General features: G+C 38.8%; 1 protein-coding gene across 5 annotated transcripts in view; it reads left to right on the top strand.

Moving 5' to 3' along the window:
• The window catches only part of ATOSA (atos homolog A), a 48,593-nt gene that overhangs the window by 22,053 nt on the left and 5,976 nt on the right, over positions 1-20,564 (top strand). For 2 of the 5 annotated variants that reach the window (XR_013957748.1, XM_080626407.1), the window contains exons 2-12: positions 1,439-1,526; positions 9,623-9,807; positions 10,694-10,896; positions 11,321-11,446; positions 11,725-13,579; positions 14,085-14,201; positions 15,136-15,215; positions 15,971-16,079; positions 16,899-17,057; positions 18,951-19,019; positions 19,860-20,059. Coding sequence is in view for 4 of the 5 variants with exons in the window: in XM_080626407.1 (XP_080482533.1) it covers positions 1,475-1,526; positions 9,623-9,807; positions 10,694-10,896; positions 11,321-11,446; positions 11,725-13,579; positions 14,085-14,201; positions 15,136-15,215; positions 15,971-16,079; positions 16,899-17,057; positions 18,951-19,019; positions 19,860-20,059 (3,155 nt within the window). In the remaining variant the exon portion in view is untranslated. Of the gene's footprint in view, positions 1-1,438; positions 1,527-9,622; positions 9,808-10,693; positions 10,897-11,320; positions 11,447-11,724; positions 13,580-14,084; positions 14,202-15,135; positions 15,216-15,970; positions 16,080-16,898; positions 17,058-18,950; positions 19,020-19,859; positions 20,060-20,564 lie in introns of those variants that run through there. The other 3 variants (XM_080626410.1, XM_080626408.1, XM_080626409.1) reach the window with 3 other exon arrangements.

A 20,564-nucleotide genomic window follows, 5' to 3' on the forward strand; every position in this document is an offset into this window, starting at 1 on the left:
CTTAGGGAAGAAGAATATCAGTTTATGCACGGTGATCATAAACCACAATGGAACCTATGTTCACACAGCATAGCTGGCTTTCCCCATCAGGAGTTTCGTATGCTCCCATTACAGTTTTTCTCAGACCCTTAATGCCTCTTCCAAATCGTTCACTCAGTCTGTCTGAGCTGAAGGCTACTTTACATTCCTCCTCAGCACAGAAGTGTTATTTTATCGGTGTTGACAGGAAAATAAGTACAAGAACACTTTAAAGTGTATTGTCAAAGTTTCTAAGCACAATAAATACTTAAGGTGATGAAATAAAGCATGAAATACCCCAAAGAGATTAACTCTTAGTAGGGAAATTTCAAAACCCATTGTTTTTTGTCAAGTGTAACCCTACATCACTATGAATGCTGTTCCCAAAGATACTTGAGTATATCGTGAAGTTGATAAGCTACAGAGGAATAAATGGAGTAACACTTCAGCAAACATCTGATCAGCACAAGGTGCGAACATGTCGCATTTTAAATAGAGGGCTGCTCTCTCTGACGGCTCTCATAAGCACTGAAATACCTACTGTAGTAAACAGTCCTGTGCTGTTTTTCAGTAACATCTGAGAGTGATTTATTATTACAGATTACTGCTTTCCATCTTTAAGCCAATCTCTGTATAAAATATTGCAGAAGTCTGCAAATAGTTGAATCTTTGTCAAGCTGGATTGTTAAAAAAATTAGAAAGGAAACTTATGTTTGTTGTCATGAGTTGTTTTGTGTTTAAGGCCTCAAATAAAATTTCTGGCATGCATTTTTATTTATTTATTATAAAAATGCTATCACAGCTGGAATTCAATGTAGAGCTGCCATCAACCTGTTTAATGGGAGGGATGTCTTGGCTGCCAAATGGAACTGGACTTCCCAGACCTCAACTGTTAACAAGCGTTGTGTGGAAGATAGCCCTTCAGAAGGAGATTAAGCTTAGCTAAATACATGTACTTTTTCATAGTTGATTCATGTTAGGCTTCCTTTAAACAGAAAGCAACAGTTGTGGAGTCACTGCAGTATGGTGTTTACAGCTATCATAAGGCTGTGTAAGTTGATGAAAGCCTTTAGTTCATGTGTCTTCAGCCATGTAGTTGTGGCTGAGTTGATTCTTGAATTAGTGAGTAACAGCAGTGAAGATGGTCATCATCTATCATCATCCTTATCTCCAAAATGCTCCCTTGGCTGGAGAAGCCTTGATGAAAGATGTAATGGTCATCATCAACATCAGTGAAGGAAGCTGTGAAGTGGTAAAAAAAGGAAAAGATTGACTATATCTAGAATTCTCATCTTGGGAGATCTGTATTTTAATACAAAAGTATTCAGTTGTGTTTCCAGAGAACAAAACAAAAAAAATTTCTTAGGAAGAAATTTTCACATGTTCTGTAAGCTTAAGTGCATTCTGTTTTCTGTTCTAGGGTGACACACGGCTCCTTCAGCTCCCCAAACCAAGCATGTTGGACGCGGTTTCACATTATGGTGGCAGTGACTGTGAAGCTAGCGTAGGTCTGATCTCCACATTGCCCTTCCTCGTATGAACTAGGGTGGGATTTAAAACAGGAGCATTTCAGTAATTTCTTTTCAGTATAATTCTGCAAAATTTATGTCAGCATATTTGAGGTTGGTAAATCACTGTATTGATGGTGAGGGTGAAGACTAGATATAAATCTTTTATTCCCTTCAAATTACAGCTTAGTGTCTATTCTATACTTAGTGCCACAGCTACATATTTACTGTAAAAGAGATGTTTTCTCCTAATTGTTTTCTTTTATGACCTAACAAATACGTGAAAAGAATAGTTTTGAATTGCAGAATTAGAAATCTTATTGCTTTGTCAGGTTTTTAAAGTGTGTTTTGTTATGATTTTTTTTGTTCAGGTAGGTTTAGGTTTATTGAGTCATGTAGTTTGTTCTAACATAAGCTAATTTAGGCAGAGCATCAGTTAAGGGAAAAATGTGAAAAGCTAGAGAAGAATGAATGGAAAACTCAGAAATTACTTCGTCTGCTGCTAATAGGCTTGTTTGTTTCATTATAACTTGAGAATTTTTTGTGTAGTCACATTTAATAAAATCAAAATCTAGGAAACCATAATATAAAGGAAAACATAAATTGATATGTGCGTAAGTAAGGGCATTAGCTGAGACAAGTCCTCTTTGCTTTGTGTACCTGTCCAGTTATAACATGTCAGTACAAGTGGCGTCTTTTGCAACTTGTTCGGTAGACTAGGAAGTTAAGGGATCAGCAGAAAAGTATATGTTCTGTTCCTTCAATCTGCTTATACATAAAATGCTAAACATTGCAGCACTGATAATCTTACAGCTTTATACTGACAGTTCAGCACTTCTTTACCCATGTAAGAAGGTGTGTTTTAGAATATGTGAGTTCTCTTGCAACTTTTGTTGAACTTAGGTTTGAAATGAGCCTTAAACTTCACATTTTTCAGGTATTGCTTTCTATCTATGAAATACAGATGACGAAATCATAATGATCTACTTCACAATTTGTGATTTCCATGTGGAGCAAGAAACAATTCAGCTTACATAATTTGTTCTTAAGTATTCTTTTTCTTTGTCCAGTTAAGAGAAAATAAAACCAGTTTTCTTGATCCAAATGCAAATGTTGGATCTAGAATTTGGTTTAATGCCAAAAAAAATCAAAAGAAGCAGGTTAAACTGTTGTTGCTGAGATAAAAATAGAAAGCTACAGTTGGAAGAAGAGAAGTGACTCAGTAAGCAGTATGGTGATGGCAAAATAGGATGTCAGCCAAAATGCAGGAAGCAAGATGGGAACACCCAGATCAGTTTAACAGTCTGCATTTTACACTCTCAAAGAGCGGTAGTTTCTGAGATGACTGCAGGAAATCTTAGCTTTAAATAAATACAACTGGATTTTACTTCTGTACTTACTAAGCTGCTTGAACATGAGTAAGTTTTACTAAATATGAAATGTATGGTTTTGGTTGGGGTTTTTTTTTTAACTCAGCCCAATTTTAAGACCAGTCTCTTTTTGGTAACTTTATTTATGGTAAAGCTGCCTTGAGTTTAGCTTTGGATGCTGCGAGAGGCATCCAGCAGAAGCGTGTGGTAAGTAGGCAGTGATACGCACGTTCTGGGGAGTGACTGTGACACTGCAGTCTGGAGTGGAGCTGCTGGCACTGATTGGTACTGATTGATTTTTATTACTCTGGAGCCTCGAGCTAACTTCATCATCTGCCATGTAGCTGTGTCTTGACTTTTAAAAATCCCCCCTTAGTGATGTACATGGTTTTGTTTTTCTAATTATAAACTGGCATAACAACACAAGCAGGTAAATGTCTTCCTCTTCTGCTATGCAAAACTAAGTAGATTCAGCAATTTTTTATAGCTTATACTCTATATTTTCTTCGAATAGCAGCTGTGCATCAATCCTAATGTGAAATTCCTATGCTACCACTTCCTGCCTTCAGCTGAACTGCTTTGATAATCAGGTAGTGGTTCAGTTTGGTACCCTGGAAAAAGTAAGGAAGACAGCAAGAGTAAGATGAGGTACTGTGCTGCAGTCCTCATGTTTTCATAATGGCTGTCCCTGACCTTGAAGATCTTGGTCCCTAAGAATCCAAGATAGGAGTTAATGTGGGAGGAAAAATGTCTATGTAGGAGTATTGTAAGATAAGGTAACCAGTTCCTTGAATATGCTTTGATTTAAGTAAACTTAACCAATACTTTGTTTTTTGAAACAAGTAGACCATCTCATGACTTTACCTCTTGATAGCTTAAGTTATACTTAAACTCAATATTGCCTGGCTTTTGAAGCGTGTGACTTCAGATATAATTACAGGTTTGTAATATGCAGACGCAATATGACTGCTCATCATGAATTTGGGGGGGTTCAAGGGCAACTTTCTTTTGAAGTGAAGCACAACATGGAATTAGTTAACCGAAGCACCCATAGGTGTTTCTAATTCCAGAAGAGAAGCTGTTAGTCAAATGTTTACATTGTGTTTCATTTCCTTTACAGTAGTTTCCTGAACCCCTGCTTTATTCTTAAAATACGGATCTACCTTTACCTCTGCTTCTTGGAATAGTGAGATAATGAAACTTATCCAGTTGACTGTTTTGGGAGAAGAGCCAAAGAGCTTTTGCTGTACATTTGTAAATGCAGAGCGATGCCTTTGCTAGGAGGTGGTGGATTCTGAACGCTGACAGTGCAGCCTGACTGTCCTGCCACGGGGCTCTTAGACTGAAGCATCTCCTTACAGACAGCCTGTACTAAAAGCACAAAACCCCCAAGTACTTAAGGAATATATTTAGTCTTTCAAAGAAAATCGTAACACGTGAAGGAAGCAGAGAACCGAGATAGCAACTGTGCCATGGTGCCTGTTGGACAGCTGGGGTAGGTCAGGAGCAGGGCTTGTCAGCTGGGCATCCAACCAGAACACACCGTGTGCTCTTGTCTACTGCTTTGCTTACTGGGTTTCAACTTTCTAAGAAGTGAGATAGAAATCTGATTATTTTAAATCGGTGGCCTTCAAAACTCATTATGGATGCCTGAAGATTTTCCAGGAAGGAAAAGTCAATTATTAGTTGTTTTGTGGACCATCTTGGAAAATAGCCCTCCAAATCAGTGGAGGTCAGGACTAACAGATAGTTCAAGCTGAATAAATTTGATCTTCTGAGAAGTGGACAAGCTTGGCAGATGTTTATGGTATGCAGTGCAGTAGGAAAGGTGGTAGGACAATAAAATAAGCATGGACTAAGGGAGATTACAGTGGCACTGCCTGGTCGTGGCAGGAGGAAGGCACAGGGCTGTTTACCCTTTCACTGTCCCTGGGCAGGACAGGGCATAGGATTGCCGATGGCCCCTGGAGCACAATGGGTTACATGGTACCAAATGTCTTTGTTTCCTGTCAAAGCCTAGAAAATAGATTAAATGCTCTTCTAATGCACATGTTTCAGGAAAGCGTTTTCTGTAATGACTACAGAAAATGCTGTGATAGGAAAGGGAAGGGAGTTGGTCCACACAAGTGTGACCTGCTTGGGAAAGGAGTCGGCTGGGTACGAGTGGAATAACAGAAGTTTTGGGAAAATCCGTGGGTGACAGTTAAGTGGATTTGTGACTCACTGCTACCACATCCTAGCACTAGTACCTAACTTCCACAGATGTTTTAAGATGTCAGCCTCTTTAACTCTTTTGGGTTTTTTTGCGTTCTTATTCTTCATTTCAGTGCTCCAATGATGTGCATATGTGTGTAGTGGATGGGGGAGGACAAGGATTTGAAGACCATCTTTATGACTTCTCTGGTTAAATGGGCTTTTCTGCTTGTCCAGAAGGTGTACGAAATCAGCCTTAGTTGAGGTTGATATGTGCAGGAGACAAAGCAAGAAACAAGGATGTGCCTCCAGGTTCCAGTTCTCCAGTACTGTGTGTTCTGGTGTATGTGTAATAGCTTCAGTCTAAATTTGTGTTTGCCTTTTTCCCTCCTAGAGGAGTCTGACATCTGCTGCTATCTCTTGTGACCACCTGGTCAATAAACTTCAGTTCCAATGTATCTGTTAAAGGGCTGTAGTGTCTTGTTACTTTAATTCCAATCTACTCAGTCAAGTAACTGATTTTTCTTTGCTATTTTAGGGGGAATAAAACCCAGGTGCTGCTGGGATGCATATTTTATATTATATACTTGCATGTCCCGTTGCTAGAGATGAAGCAGAAAAGTAATCATTTTTGTATAGTCAGATTATAGGATTGAGGTTTCTCTATGCACAATATATGATGTGTCTCTTAAACAGGGCTGATTCATACACAAAAGAAAACGGTTACAGCACACACACTGTAAGACTTTTTATAACTAAACACTGAGTTTGCTGTTTCTATAAATGTCTTTCCACCCTTGTCCTCAATTACATCAACTTGCATCATCTGTGTCTTTTGTATAGGAACAATTTACCAGGCTTTTCAATATTTATAGGGGTTTTTCCTTAATGAAAAGGGGCTAAATGATATATAAACCTAATGGAGCTAAAAACCATCAATATGCCCATGAACTTTATAGAAAACCCCTTGCTATTTGTGCTTTTTTAGTCCGTATCAAATACTTTGTTACAATGCTGACATAAAGCGTTGCCCGTCTTCATAATGCTGTTGTGAAAACAGTAGCATTTCCTAGTTGAATACTTGCTGTTTACCATCCTTTAAGAAGATGAAGGTTTTATTTTGAAACAGTATCATGTTTTTGTGACTGCAGCCAATACAGATTTGAATCTCCAGCGAGATGAGTCTCCTATCTTTAACGCAAGAAACTGGTTGCTTCTGAAATAATGGGTCTGATACAGGAACAGAGGCAGTGTTTGCAAATTGCACTTAGAAGTAAGCTTTATCTGTTTATGTAAAGTAGTATTGCATATGTATTCTGAAATAATCATTACTAATTTCAGATTTATTTGCCCTACTTTATTCACTAGATCTTGCTTATTTACTACATTCACTGGATCTTGGACACGTTTAAATCGTCTATGGCTTGTTATGTCAATTAGTGCTACATGTCTGTAAAGACCCTGAGTGTTTTAGGTATACAATTATAAGCTTTGATATCAGATTTTTTTCATGCAAAAAGGGGCTGGGCTTTTTTACCTGCCTCTGACCAGCTCAGCAGAAGCACTCAGGCCATATGATTTATCTGTTAATTTCTGTCAAGTCCAGAAGCTTCTGATCAAATATGGATTTTTACCTTTTTTCTTTCTAAGAAAAGAGAGGGAAGTAATACAAGGTCTACAGCTTCACATAGTAAGCTGCTAATGTTAATTAAAGGGCTTATCAATTTTACTGTTCCTTGCTATTTAAAATCATTGAAGGTAAATTTTCAGATACCACATCTTACTGTGCATGTTTCTGTTACAGTAAGATGAAGTTTGAGATGGGATCTGTGTGCAAAAGCATGTGCAGATCTTGATCAAGCTCTTTATTTTTTCTGTAAACTCATAGATGTTTTTACTTATTTTAACTAAACAGAATTCCTCTTACACATTTTCTCAAGGATGAGTTCCCCTTCTGTTTAGTCTGCTAAGCATGAGGCAATTCTGATTTAAGTTAGTATCATTCCTGCTGAACAATTTCTAGAATTTTTGAACTTCTATGTCAGAGTAGGAAAAGTACTCCAGTAGTGATATTTCCTGCTGTGGCTTCCTTGACATTACCATGGCCTTGAGCATACAAAGATGAGCATGATGCTTGTGTTAGCAGAAAGATCGTAGAATCATGAATGGTTTGGGTTGGAAATGACCTTAAAGCTTATCCAGTTCTAACCCCCTGCCATGGGCAGGGACACCTTTCATTACAGGAGGTTGCTCCAAGCCCCGTCCAACCTGGCCTTGAACACTGCCAGGGATGGGGCAGCCACAGCTTCTCTGGGCACCCTGTTCTAGATAAATAATGCTGCTGTTATGTTTTTGGTCAGCTGTAATACCAAATGCTTTTCAGAGTCCTTGCAAATCCCATTTCCCTATCCTCAAGGATGATTTGCCTATTGCTCACCAGACTTTCAGCTGGAAAAAAAAAGAAAAAAAAAAAGCAGGTGCCTAATTTTCTAAGTGACTCATAACACCACTGAAGTGTCTTGTCCTTTTTTATTTACTATTCCTTTCATGCACCCTTTATTAGTCATTTTCTGCCATCCGTCAGATGAATGACCATTTTAACTCGTGCCAGATGATTTAATGTATTGTTCACGTGCCATGTGGGGTCTTCCAGGGTAATTCATCTGTTCTCTGGCTTTTCTTCTGCCTGAGGGCAGGCAATGGCCGGATGAATTGTCCTGGCAGCGCCCTGTTCTTCCAGAGCCCACGATCCCTTTCTGGTAAGGGTGCCCCCCAAGGTGGGGGCAGACAACTGTGTTAGAAGAGCCCCTTCCCTGCTCCCCCATGGAGGATGGAGCCAAGACCTGTGTTGGTTGTGGCAGTCCAGTGGCTGGCACCTTCTCATGGATGTGTGCGTGCAGGTGTGACATGTATGGTGTGGGTCAGGAGTGCTGCACCACTGGCTAGATATGGGCACACAGTGCAAAGAGGGGCCCAGTTATAGCCTGTCCCTGCCACTGAAAGCAGCTGTGTAAGTGCATCCCTTTAAAAGGGTGGGGAGAAAGAGTCAGTAAAGATGAGGATGACTATGCAATGAATTTTGTTCCCTGGCAGTGGGCTGGCTTCTCTTACTTACTTTATGTAGATCCATCAAAAAGGCTATAAGCCCTGGGGTCTGTGGAGTACAAGCCTGGGCTAGGCAAATATGTACATGCAAAAGCTAGTTTTACACACTTTACAATTTGCATATGCAGGTAATTGCACATTTAATTGGAGCTTTTGTTTCATGCATCTCTTCTTGTATGGATCTCTGAAGTCTGTCTTGCCATGTCTGGCAAACACTCTGCTGTGAGGGAATGAAGACAAAAGAGACTTTCTTTTTTTTCTAAGTGGAAAGGTGTTTTATGCATGGTAATCAAAACATGAATAGAAATTAACTCTGTTCCTGTGGCACTTTTGTTGGATGACTTAGGACATTTAAGCTAAAATTGTAAAGGTGTCATGTGCTTTTGTTCCCCTAAAGCATAAATATAAAGGTGAAGGACTGCTGGCAGCCTTGCCTCCACCTGCTTTTCTTTGCTGCTCTTAAAATAGACTTTGAAGTAGAAGTAGTTTAGCTTTTTCAGAAAAGCGATTTTCCTTTAACCTCTTCAGTAACTAAATCATTTTGAAACTTAAGCGTTTCTAAGCAGAGAAGGGAGTGACATGGTCTGGTTGTACTTGAATCTGTTTGAATGATGTATGACATCTTCATGATGAGGGGGAAGGAGGAGGGTGGTCATACCATAAACAACACCATAAAATCAGGGAACATTCTCCCTCTGTGGGAATAGAGTGTGCCAGGGTAATTCATGAAGAGCAATGCCAGCTGCTGCTTTGTCTGCGGAGACTTGTTGAGTTTTAATTCTTTGCGCAAGTTTAGACTGACCATGGTACAAAACAATGAACACTCTGTATGTTCCTTGGGAACCTTTGCTCTGTGTTAATGGTAACTGAAAATGGACCTCTCAAGTGAGCCTTGCTCTCAGCAGGAGGGAATCACAGTAAAAACTTCAAGAACATTGTCCCACTTTTTCTAATAGAAGACAATATTTCTTTTTTTTTCCTTATTCAATCTTTAATGTATTTTATGATGTATTGTGATTTCTCTTTCTATCCCATGATACTAACAATGCCAAGTCATACTGCCATTAGACTTTTCCTACCAGAACCCAGGAAACTTTTTTCTTCTAGGGAGGCTGTGATCCATCTGTGGTTCACAACACAAAGCATTGTTCCTCAGCACTGCTGACATGTGCTGCACTGACAGTTACGATATGAATCTTTCTTCAGAGTATTTCTAATCTTGTCTGCTTGTAGCGACAGTGTTATGGGATGAGGAAAATTATTTTGTGGTGGTACAGTAACTTATGGGGAGTGCAGCCAGTGTGGTACAAAGATCCATTTCCCTTAGCTCTCGCTTTAAATGTAAATTGAAACAAACTGTGGGGTAAGCCAACAATTGAAAGCTTAGTATACAGCAGATGTCATTTTTTTGTCTTTTTGAACTGACAGATACTCTGGATGAATACTTTGAGTATGAAGCTGAGGAGTTCCTGGTCTCCTTGGCCTTGCTGATCACTGAAGGTCGAACACCTGAGTACTCGATCAAAGGCAGAACAGAGGGCTTTCATTGCCCGCCGGCACAATCAGGCCAGCTGCCAACAACTAAGCATGAATGCAGCGACAAACTGGCTCAGGTATGATGGTACCCGTTTCATTTTAAGTGTCATGATGGGCATCCTTGCTACCCTGATCAAAGTCAGCTGAGAACCCCATGGTAGAGTTACAGTTTAGCATGAATAACAATTGCTTTCTGTCAGTCCCACATTTAAATGAGTATGTAATTCAGTATCATACTAATAATAGAGCTGTCCTTAAAATAAGAGATCATTAAGCCTTTTATCCTTGAACATGAAATTCTGCATGACTACTTCAATGCAGTACATTTTCAAGTCTTTATTATGCAAATGGTGAGTGCTATTCTTAGCATTCTTGGTCTGTTTGGTTTGGATGTTTTTTCGGTTTGGTTTTGGGGTTTTTTTTGAGAAAATATAGGCTGACTTGCCTAACTTCTTGCTTTTTCATGTATTATTGAAAAGTTAGTGATCCAAAAACATGATCGCAACAAATGTAGCTACTCTGTTTGGGCGTAAGGTTGGAGCATCCTATTTCAAGTAAAAGTTCCTAAGTACTGTGAGAATTTAAGCTATTATTCATGTAGAAGTTAGCCCGCTCCAAGACACAGAACTTATAAAGATACTGCTTGAGTGTGTCCATCCTAGAGGATGACTTGTGGAGAGAGAAGTGCAAGGTAGCAAAGTACAATTATTGGTGAAATGTGGTTTTATATGCTCTTTTTAATATAATTGTCTACAGAAGTTGCTCAGATGGCAACCATAAAAGGATTTGGTAATTATTTTTCATTTAACAGCTCTGGAATCTTATCTCTGATTTAGTGAAACCTGTTTTACAGAATTTCACCCTTAGCCTTTTCCAGTACTTTGGAACATGTTTTTAAAGTACACTTAAATCTGGATAATATTTTTATGGCTTGCATGCGTTGACATTTCTTCTTTCCTTCAGTGTCGTCAAGCCAGGCGAACCAGATCTGAGGTTATGCTACTGTGGAAGAACAATATTCCAATCATGGTAGAAGTGATGCTACTTCCAGACTGTTGCTATAGCGATGAAGGGCCCACCACTGAGGGGAATGATATAAATGATCCTGCAATCAAACAAGATGCATTGCTATTAGAAAGGTGGATTTTGGAGCCAGTTCCTCGACAGTAAGTTGAATATGAGGATTAGCTGATAGTTGCAAGAATCTTGTCATATTAAAGGCCTTAAAGTTATCAGCGGTTTTGAACTGGTCCATAGCCATGAGGACTGATCTAAGAAAACCACTATTTACCAATGAAATCTGAACATCTTTTAAACATAGTCTTCCCGTACTCATACGTTCTGCAGTGCACACTCTGCAACACAGAGTATGAAATGCTCCTAGCTGAAGATCTTTGTACATGACTTGTTATGTTAAATTGTATAAATTACTATGTGGATAAAACCAAATCAGGCTCTGTAATCTTCAATGTTTCATTGTTTTGCTTGATTCAGCTGCATTTTATTTTCAGAATGAAGCTTTTAAAATGTTCTAGTTCTAATAGTGTATATTCTTGACAGCATCCATGTGTTTCTTTTACTCCATTTTAGGAGTGGAGATCGATTTATTGAAGAGAAGACTCTTTTATTGGCTGTTCGCTCTTTTGTGTTCTTCTCTCAGCTAAGTGCGTGGCTGAGTGTTTCACATGGTGCTGTTCCCCGAAACATTCTGTACAGGTATGTCTGAGATGGAAAAAAATACTACTCATTTGCTGTTTGCAGGTTGTTGCAAGTTGTCTTAAAACCATCCTTCCCTCTAGTTTTCCTGTTTGCTTTCAGAAGGTGCCACATTGTTGTCCCAGTTCTTTGGTGGTTATATAGGATTCGTACACTTAGCGAAGTACAGCAATTGCTGGTTTTTCTAGTGTTTTTACTTAGACATTTGTGTTATGAAGTAGATAATTAAAGGCTCTTCATTTAGATAATTCTGTAAATGCCTTTCTGTATTGTTTCAGGGTGAGCGCTGCAGACGTGGACTTGCAATGGAAGTTTTCCCAGACACCAACTGAGCATGTCTTTCCTGTTCCAAACGTTTCTCACAACGTGGCCTTGAGAGTCAGTGTCCAGTCGTTGCCCAGACAATCGAACTACCCAGTACTGACCTGTAGTATTCACACCAACCTTAGCTTTTATGAAAAGAGAATGCCAGAGCGTAAGTTACATCAGCACAGTGATTCCATTGCGGCACAGCAATGCAGTACCTCCAGTCCACAGCGCTTCTGTGGGAAACAGACGTGGACAGTGACACCTGAAGGACAACTTAATGGGAAAAAGGCACCTGAATTTACCACATCTATCAGAAATTTAAAACTTTATCCATCTACTGGACTTGGATCTGACTTTGGGGCATCGCAGTCTAAAGTTCAGTGCTATAATGCTACAGCAGACAGTAAGACACAATCTCATGAAGCACCTGTCAGAACTTTTAAATCCTTTTCCCTAGCTGATTCTCGTGTTTCGAATAGTCATTGCTCTCATCAGCCCACAGGAGAAACCAATCCTTTGATAGGCTCTTTACTTCAAGAGCGACAAGAAGTCATTGCACGGATTGCTCAGCACTTGATTCACTGTGATCCAGCTACTTCACCAGTTGTTACTAGGCGTCCATTCAACATACATGAAAACAGCTTGGCTACACCAAAAGCTTTTCGGAGTACTTATGAGGATGAAAACTTGCCAAGGAAGGGCAAGGAGACCTCCCCTGTTTCTATTGCCAACTTAGACAATGCGATACAAGATGGCGGTGAAGGGAAAACTAGAGCAATACCAGAGATCACACTGCTGGATTCCCGTGTTCCAGTGAACCATTGTGGCCGTCAGTTGGCAGGAGAAGGCAATCCCCTGATCGATTCTCTGCTCCAGGAGAGGCAGGAGGTGATAGCAAGGATTGCCCAACACTTGATTCATTGTGATCCGGCCACTTCTCATGTTACTGGACATCCTTTAAAAGGACATGAGACTAGCCCAGTTACTTCAAAGATTTTCCGAAGTACGTATGAAGATGAAAATTTGCTGAAGAAAGGCAAGGAACCCTCTTCTGTTTCTTTTGCTAAATCTGATTTTAATTTGTTAGAAGACAGCAGTAAATCAAGGACTAAGACACCTGATACTCCTATCAGTCCTTCTAGGTTTGATGGAGAATCGAAGCCTTCTCTGAAACTCCAAGCAAGAAGAAAACTAGTTTTATCAAAACCCAGTGAAGCTGTCCGCAATGCATTTCATCAGACTTCCAATAAAACTTATCATGCATTTACTAACATTCACACATCATCATCATCATGTATTAAAGAAAATAAATCTGAATTGCCAGATAAATCAGAAATGAAACATTCTGGTTGTGCACAGAAAGACCAGGTAACCAACAGAATTAAACAGTGTTCAAATTTCAGCAACATTGATGAACAGATTTGCACAAATAAACTCAAAGAAAGAACAGTTATTAATGAGAACAACAGCATGGACACTTCTTTTAACAATTTACAGATAGATAAATGCAGAATACTTGAAGGTACAAAAAAGGCAACTGTGATGCAGGTTTCTGACTCTTCGCACAAAAATGAGCTCAAGTGTTTAGATAAAGACTCAAAAAAACCAATTATTTATGAGCAAAACACTCAGCTTATTAGTATTGAGAATTATTTAAATAAAGATCATGACATTTGCAAAAACAAAACCAAACAAGATAAAACTAAAACTGCACATGATGAGAATGAAGACCCAATAGGTGTCGATTTACAAAGCACTTCTCAGAAGAAACCTACAGAAGACAATGTAGTTAAGTGTGAGCGGCTGAAGAACGCAGATGTACAGGTAAATACATAAGAGGGGAAAAAACAATTCGTATAGCTGCTCTTAGTACAAGCTCTTAGCTTGTACTCAATATCTGCTAAGGACCAATATGAACATGGATTTAAGTCTAACTTCATAGAAAGCAGCATGTTGTCATTGCTGGTTTGGTCTGAAGTAATGTTTGGCTGGTAGTGCCTTCCCCATACCTTCCTAATTACAAATTTAACATTGAGAAGAACATTATCTTACTCTGCTTACGGTGATAGCCTAATGAACGACAATTAGGCAGTTAAGCATCCTGTCTTTTTATAAGTACACCAGTGTCTCAGAGTATGTGATCTTTAGTGACCAGTCTCTGTAGTTGTAGTTTGAGTCAAGGCATATTTATACTAAGTATTTCATAATATGCTAGTGTGATGCAGATCCATCTGGTTCAGAAGTCCTCTCCCTTACAGCAAGGAGAGTATTGCCATGGTAGGCCATTGAAATATGCCATTGAACTTGGGTAAATTTGTTTTGCTGACAGAAAGCACCATCTTTAAAACACGCAAATACATGGCGGAAACATAATTTTCGATCCTTGGATGGAACATCAACCAAGGCTTTTCATCCCAGAACTGGATTGCCTCTGCTTTCAAGTCCTGTAAGTTATTGTTGGAATTATACTGAGAAAGGAGGTATTTTGTTCTTTTAATATCTATGTATGGTAGAAAAATGGACCAATTACCTAGGTGAAGTGTGTGTGTTTACTTTCAGTGTCAGAATGAATGCTCTTGCAAGTGGAAATTTGAGAGTTAACACTCACATGAAGTTGAACAATAATTCTGGAAACGAGAATATTTAAGGAGGTAGTTGTTGAGATCCTATCAAGATTAACAAAAGGTGACATTAGAAAATTCTATAGAAAAAAAAGCTTTGGTGTTATTTTAGAGCATAGAAGAAAGCATTTTGCAAATTAGTGTAAGCTAACATATTTTGTCATTTAAGAGTTTTTTGTGTGAGTTATTAATACCTGATTGCCTATTGTTCCAAAGCTTTTGTTTCTGTGAACAGTTTGTACTGTATATTCTTCAGCAATCAGAGATGTCATTGAATGACTCAGTGATACAAAGCTGCTGTGATAAGACAGGAGGACATTGGGGAAGTGTTACAGCTCTTGGTAGGTTGTTGGGAGTCTTTAAAGAAAAAGGGAGTCTCAACTGAAACTTCTGAAGTACTGATGTTTTGTAATCAATGCCTGATATGTTTTATTCTTCAGTGCTTGTAAAGGCTGTCATATTTTCAGGGAACTTGGATGGAAATTGTTACAGCCTGTTTATTAGTAATGTTCTGTACCGTTCTAAAAAGGCATCAGCCTCTTGAATGAGTCTTTATTCAAAATCAGAATTTACAGTCTTGTCATCAATAATTCTAGGATTTCCTTCACTAGGTTTAGAATGTATAGGAATGACTTTCTTCTGCTCTGTGTTCATAGTTTTGTAATGTCATGAACATTACTGGGAAACTTGTGCTTACTTGGCAAAATTGCCCTTGCTAGCGGTACAGTTTTCAAATTAGCATGTTCTTTCCCTTTTGAGGTTCCTCAAAGGAAAACACAGTCTGGGTGCTTTGATCTGGATTCATCACTGCTGCAGTTGAAATGTCTGTCTGCAAGAAGGTGTGTTTTATTTACAAGCAACATCAATATTTTTTGGGGAGACATATCCATATGCAACCACAAATCATGTTAGCAAAGACAGAAAATGGGGGCCTTTCAAAAAGAATCCTTATTTTGAAATAAGGTTTGGCAGCTGAGAGGCTGCAGGGTTCCAGGTTAGCACAGTTCTGGGGAATAGCCACGGTACGAGAGCTGCTGCCAGGACGAGCTCTATCCTGGGGTAGGCATGCTGTCATATACACTTGAATTTTCAAACAAGATACAGTAATTGTTGATTCTTCTTCAAGTCAGTGTTATTTTTGTGTTTGTTTTGTTCTTGATGTTGAATGGGTTAAACATTTTGCCTTATAAAAGTAACCGACCGTGGTCTTTTGTACATTAATACCGTTAACGCAAACAGCTTATAGTATGGTATTTTGGTGTTAGAAGCATCAGGGTACGAGACAAAAATACCTGCATGCAAGAGAGAACAATCTGATACTTTGGTTCCTATTTAATGGAGTTAATGAACAACCTACGTTTTTATTATCTTCAACCCCTGTAATGTAAAACTTGTGACTGTATTTTTTTCAGTCAACTTGAAAATGTTTTGCTAAAGCATTACCAGGCAGTGTTCAACTGTTACTTCCTTAGGACAATATTTTGTAATGCAGTAAGTAAATGATTCTTTCTAGAGCTCTTTGTACCCAGAAGACAAAAGCCAATGCTTTTATCCTTTATATTTATTCTGTCTTTTTTTTTTTTTTTTTAAATAGCCCACAACAATGTATAAACAGAGACAGGGATCCAGAGAGCCATGGGAAACCATTCCTAAGTTCTAGTGCTCCATCAGTAACAAGTCTTAGCCTTCTGGGGAACTTTGAGGTATTGCATATTCTCTGGAATTCTTGTGGTATTGTTATTATTCTTCTGAACTGCTTTGAAAAGTACTTGACTGTGAATAATTCCAGCCTGATTACAATGTAAAAGTTTATAATTAAATTGAATAAAATTTGTTTTAATTTCCAGCTGTAAGGGCACGTATTTCATGCCCCAGACATCTTCTATGTCAGAGATTCAGACACAACGCATTGCTTAACTTTTATTTCCCGCTATGGTCAAGTGAGGAGGTGTTCTGTTGACTTAAATAAGATTTAATAATCTGTAATTGTCCGTGTGTATACCTAGAAAAAAAGATTCACATTTTCACTCTTTAAGACTACTTGATCACAAAAGCTGTGTTGAATCAGTGTAGTAAACAGAATGTATTTGAAGTGTAGCCTCCAGCTTTTCACTTTGTGTAGCGTATCAAATACCAGCAACTGATAGCAAGTGCATTAATGGGTTGTATCATACTCTGTGAAATACAGAGTGAGTATGTTGAGAAAAGTTACAGATTCTAGGTTACCCCACTCCCCCCACTATTGTATGTCAAGGAAAATCATGCCTAGATCCTTCTGCAATTAAATTCTCTGGGCTTTTGTACCAGTTTCAGTAGGATGAAGACCGGATGTGGATGGTGCTTTCTCTCAAACCTGTATCATCTTTCTGAATGTTCTGCTGTTGATCATAATTCTTGCCTCAGTGTTGATTTCTGGCTGGTCACCTTAGAACAGACCCAAGGTTTCATATAAACCTGTTCCCTGGTTTGCTGCTATATTCTGAGGGGTTTCCAACCAAAGCTGTGTGTGTTTTGTTTTTCAGGAATCTGTCCTGAATTTTCGCTTAGACCCACTTGGCGTCGTGGAGGGTTTCACAGCAGAAGTAGGAGCAAGTGGAGTCTTTTGTCCCACACACATGACTCTGCCAGTTGAAGTGTCATTCTACAGCGTTTCAGATGATAATGCGCCCTCTCCTTACATGGTGAGTGTGTGATTGGATTTGTTTTACATAAATTCTGATAGGTGGAGGTGAACAAGATCTCGCTGAGTAGATGTTCAGCAAGTGGGTTTGAAGGGATCTAGGTTATTTTCAGCTGCTTATGATGGAGTTCTGTCCCTTTTTCCTTTCCCTAATTAGTGCTTTTTCTCCCATTGCTGTGCCGCACCATCCAACTGCTCTCACCTTGGGATATTGGACATATTTGTCTCCCTCTGCACTGGAGGGATCAACCTGCACCATCTCTTTTTATCCACCTAACTTAAAATAGGCAGTGAGGCAATAGCTGGACTTAATGGGATACATTTTGTTGTCCCAACAAGCAGCTGCTCTGGGCAACTAACCACTCCCAAAGTGGGTTAGATGCAGGCCAAGGTATATTTGCTGATGAAGACTTTAGGCACAGAAGTTTTTCAGCCCTTTCTTTTAAAGCGAATAATGTCTCAGCTACTGTGACACGTGGCACCCTCACAAGCTGTATGGTTTGCTGATGTTCACACCGACACAGTATTTGTGTTCTCAGTATTTGTGTGCTAATTCCATGTTTCTACAACGACAGCATGGTTTTTGGATGTTTCAAAGTGCTTCCTTGTAAAAAGCATGCTTCCTTGTAAGAATCAAGGGATCTCTTATATGATAGCATTGAATTGGGCAGCTAGATTTGTTCTGAATGCCTGTTAAGGGATCTCAGTGTTACTGATTTTTAGAGGTTTTCAAGTGTGTATGTCTGTCTAAGATATAGTAAATAGTCCATTTAAATATGTAAGTAAAGCATTGAACATCTGATTATCCCAATACTGAGATTGTAAATTAATGGCACTTAACATATTTCTCACCTTCTGTTTCTGACAGAAGGTCAGAGCAGTGAAAATGACCTTCAGGAAATGAAATGGTTTTACAAATTATGTTTGAGTAATACTTTAAACTTTTATATATCTTCTCTTAACCACTGCAAAGAAGTATCTATTGTTTTGCTTTCATTTTTCTAGATTATTTCACTTGATTTTGCAGGAGGTGAAGGGATTCTGATGTTCCTCAAATGGTTAAAGTAGCATTGCTTATCTTCCTAGCTGAGTTTCATTGTTTCAGGCTTTTCCACATGCTCTAAACATGCTATTATGGCTGAATCTCCCAGGATTAATACAACATTTGTATAGTGCCTCCATCATCAGAAACATTGTTCCTATTTTTATAGCTAGTTTCTCTCCTCTGGGGTCTTTTTTTGTTGTTTGTTTGGGGGTTTTGGAGATTTAGGTCCAGTGCAGTGGGGGCCAACAGCTGTGCACTGCAGGTCAATCAAACGTGTGCTCTAGGGCAGTACCCTAAGGGTGGCCTCAGCAGTGTTCCAGCGCACTCGGATGCTCTGTAGTTCACAGCTGGTACAAAAGCAGATGTCATCATTGCTAAAGTTTGGATTAGAATGGAAGATTAAGTGCATCTGCTGCCTTTGAAAAGCAGAAATCAGTTCTTTGAGATATGGGGTATATTGGTGCGATTGTAGGTGATATAAAAATGGAAAGGAGGAGACAAAGTTTCCATTTTAACTTAGGAGCCATGTTTTAAAGACAGCTCTATTTTGCCATAGCTCCCTGACTGCTAGTTTGGGAATGCAGCAAGTTGGATCTTTACAAGATGAGAATATACCACTTACTGCACAGCTTCTAATGATCTGCCAAAGTATCTGTAAGGCCCCTACTGTTGATTTTTAGCTGTATCTTAAATTCATTGCCTTCTTTATTTTTTAGTTTTTATACATTACTAGTTTTGGGTTTGTTTTGCTTTTTAATGAATGCAATTACATGAATAGAATGTTTTGATTTGTTTACATCTCTCCCTGTGAATTAAATGCGTGTCCTTCATTATCATTTTTTTTCCTAGGGTGTAATTACTTTAGAGTCCCTTGGTAAAAGGGGTTATCGGGTACCGCCTTCAGGAACAATACAAGTGGTATGTATTCAGCAGATAAGGGTGCCTTGAAACCACTAATATCAAAGAAGTCATGCAGAGGAGATGGGGTTATTGGAATGAGCACGAAGCTAGCAGTATAAATGCTACATCTCTGTAGGTACTGCAGTTATTCAAAGCAGAAATAAGAAGACTCCCAACCTTTGAACCCATCTGTGCTGTGAAGAGACTTAAAATCAGTTACTGAAGATTTAAGAATAGTTGGGGACACTGTGGCTTTGAACACGTAACAGGGAAGTAATTGGGCCACAGTCCAAATTCTGAAATCCTTCTAAAGGGATTAAGATTAAATACTCAGTTGTATCTAAATTTTGTAACATTTTAACACCACCTATTTTTTTTGTAATAAAATTAGAAAGTAAATCACAGTCGTTGCTTAAAACTGAAGATCTGCCTCTTTCTTTTAAGAACCCAGTCCAGGGTAACACGTTTCAGGATTAAAAGCAGAGCCCACCACTGTGCTTCCTGTGAGCATATTGTGTTTAGAAAATAGCATAGACAAAAAGCTGACTGGAAAAATAAACGGGGAGGGATGCAGATTAGCAAAACAGTATTCATACACTGGTGTTTCATTCAGATGAGGTTGTGTTTAGTATTATATTTAAAAGTGGGAATTGCTAGTAGCTAAGGTGTTGAAAACCAGAAAAACTGCACAATGTTTTTACATAAACGTTTCTGTATGGCACCAGAACAAAGTGCATAGAGGATGGCGACTATTTTGGCAGGTGGAGTTTGTTTGGGTTTTGTTGTTTGTTTGTTCATTTATGTTTTATTAATTTGCCATCTCTAAAGAGTATTGCATTGAACTATTTGTCTTTTCAGACCTTATTTAACCCTAACAAAACTGTGGTGAAGATGTTTGTGGTGATCTATGACTTGAGAGAAATGCCAGCTAATCATCAAACATTCCTACGGCAAAGAACTTTCTCTGTTCCTGTGAGACGAGAAGTCAAGAGAACTGTCAATAAAGAAAACAGTCAACAGACTGAAGAAAGGCTACTACGCTACCTCATACATCTGAGGTAAGCCCCTCAGAGTTAACAAAAGAAGCCCCCAAAATCAAAACAACCCAAACACACAAAACCCCAAGTACCTCACAACATTTATCTCATGATTTCCTTCCCAGCCAACCTTTCTGTACGCAGACTGATTTACAAAAAGAATGCCTTTAACTTTGGTCCTGAAGCTAGACAGCAGAGGAAGTAGAGCTAATAAATAATTTGGCTTGGGAGAAACAAAGTTAAAATATAAAGCTCTTTTTTGGCATTGAAGTATTTTGTACAGCCTTGTAAAGCTTAATACTTAGTAAGAGAGATCTAGTTCTGGCTGGATCAATGTACTTTTTCCGAGGTTACAGGAAATAGTGAGTGTGGATGTTACATGGGGAAAAGCCAAAACTAAGGATCAATGTAGAGAAGGTGCCCAGTGTCCCACATGCATACCTCTTGACCAGAATAGCTTGTAATATGAAAAGCGTTCTGAGTTACTCCTAAAAATGTAGAGGTTAGTGGTAAAAAATGTAAATGC

Source organism: Psittacula echo (genome assembly GCF_963264785.1).
Source record: "Psittacula echo genome assembly, chromosome: 10".
Classification (NCBI taxonomy): domain Eukaryota; kingdom Metazoa; phylum Chordata; class Aves; order Psittaciformes; family Psittacidae; genus Psittacula; species Psittacula echo.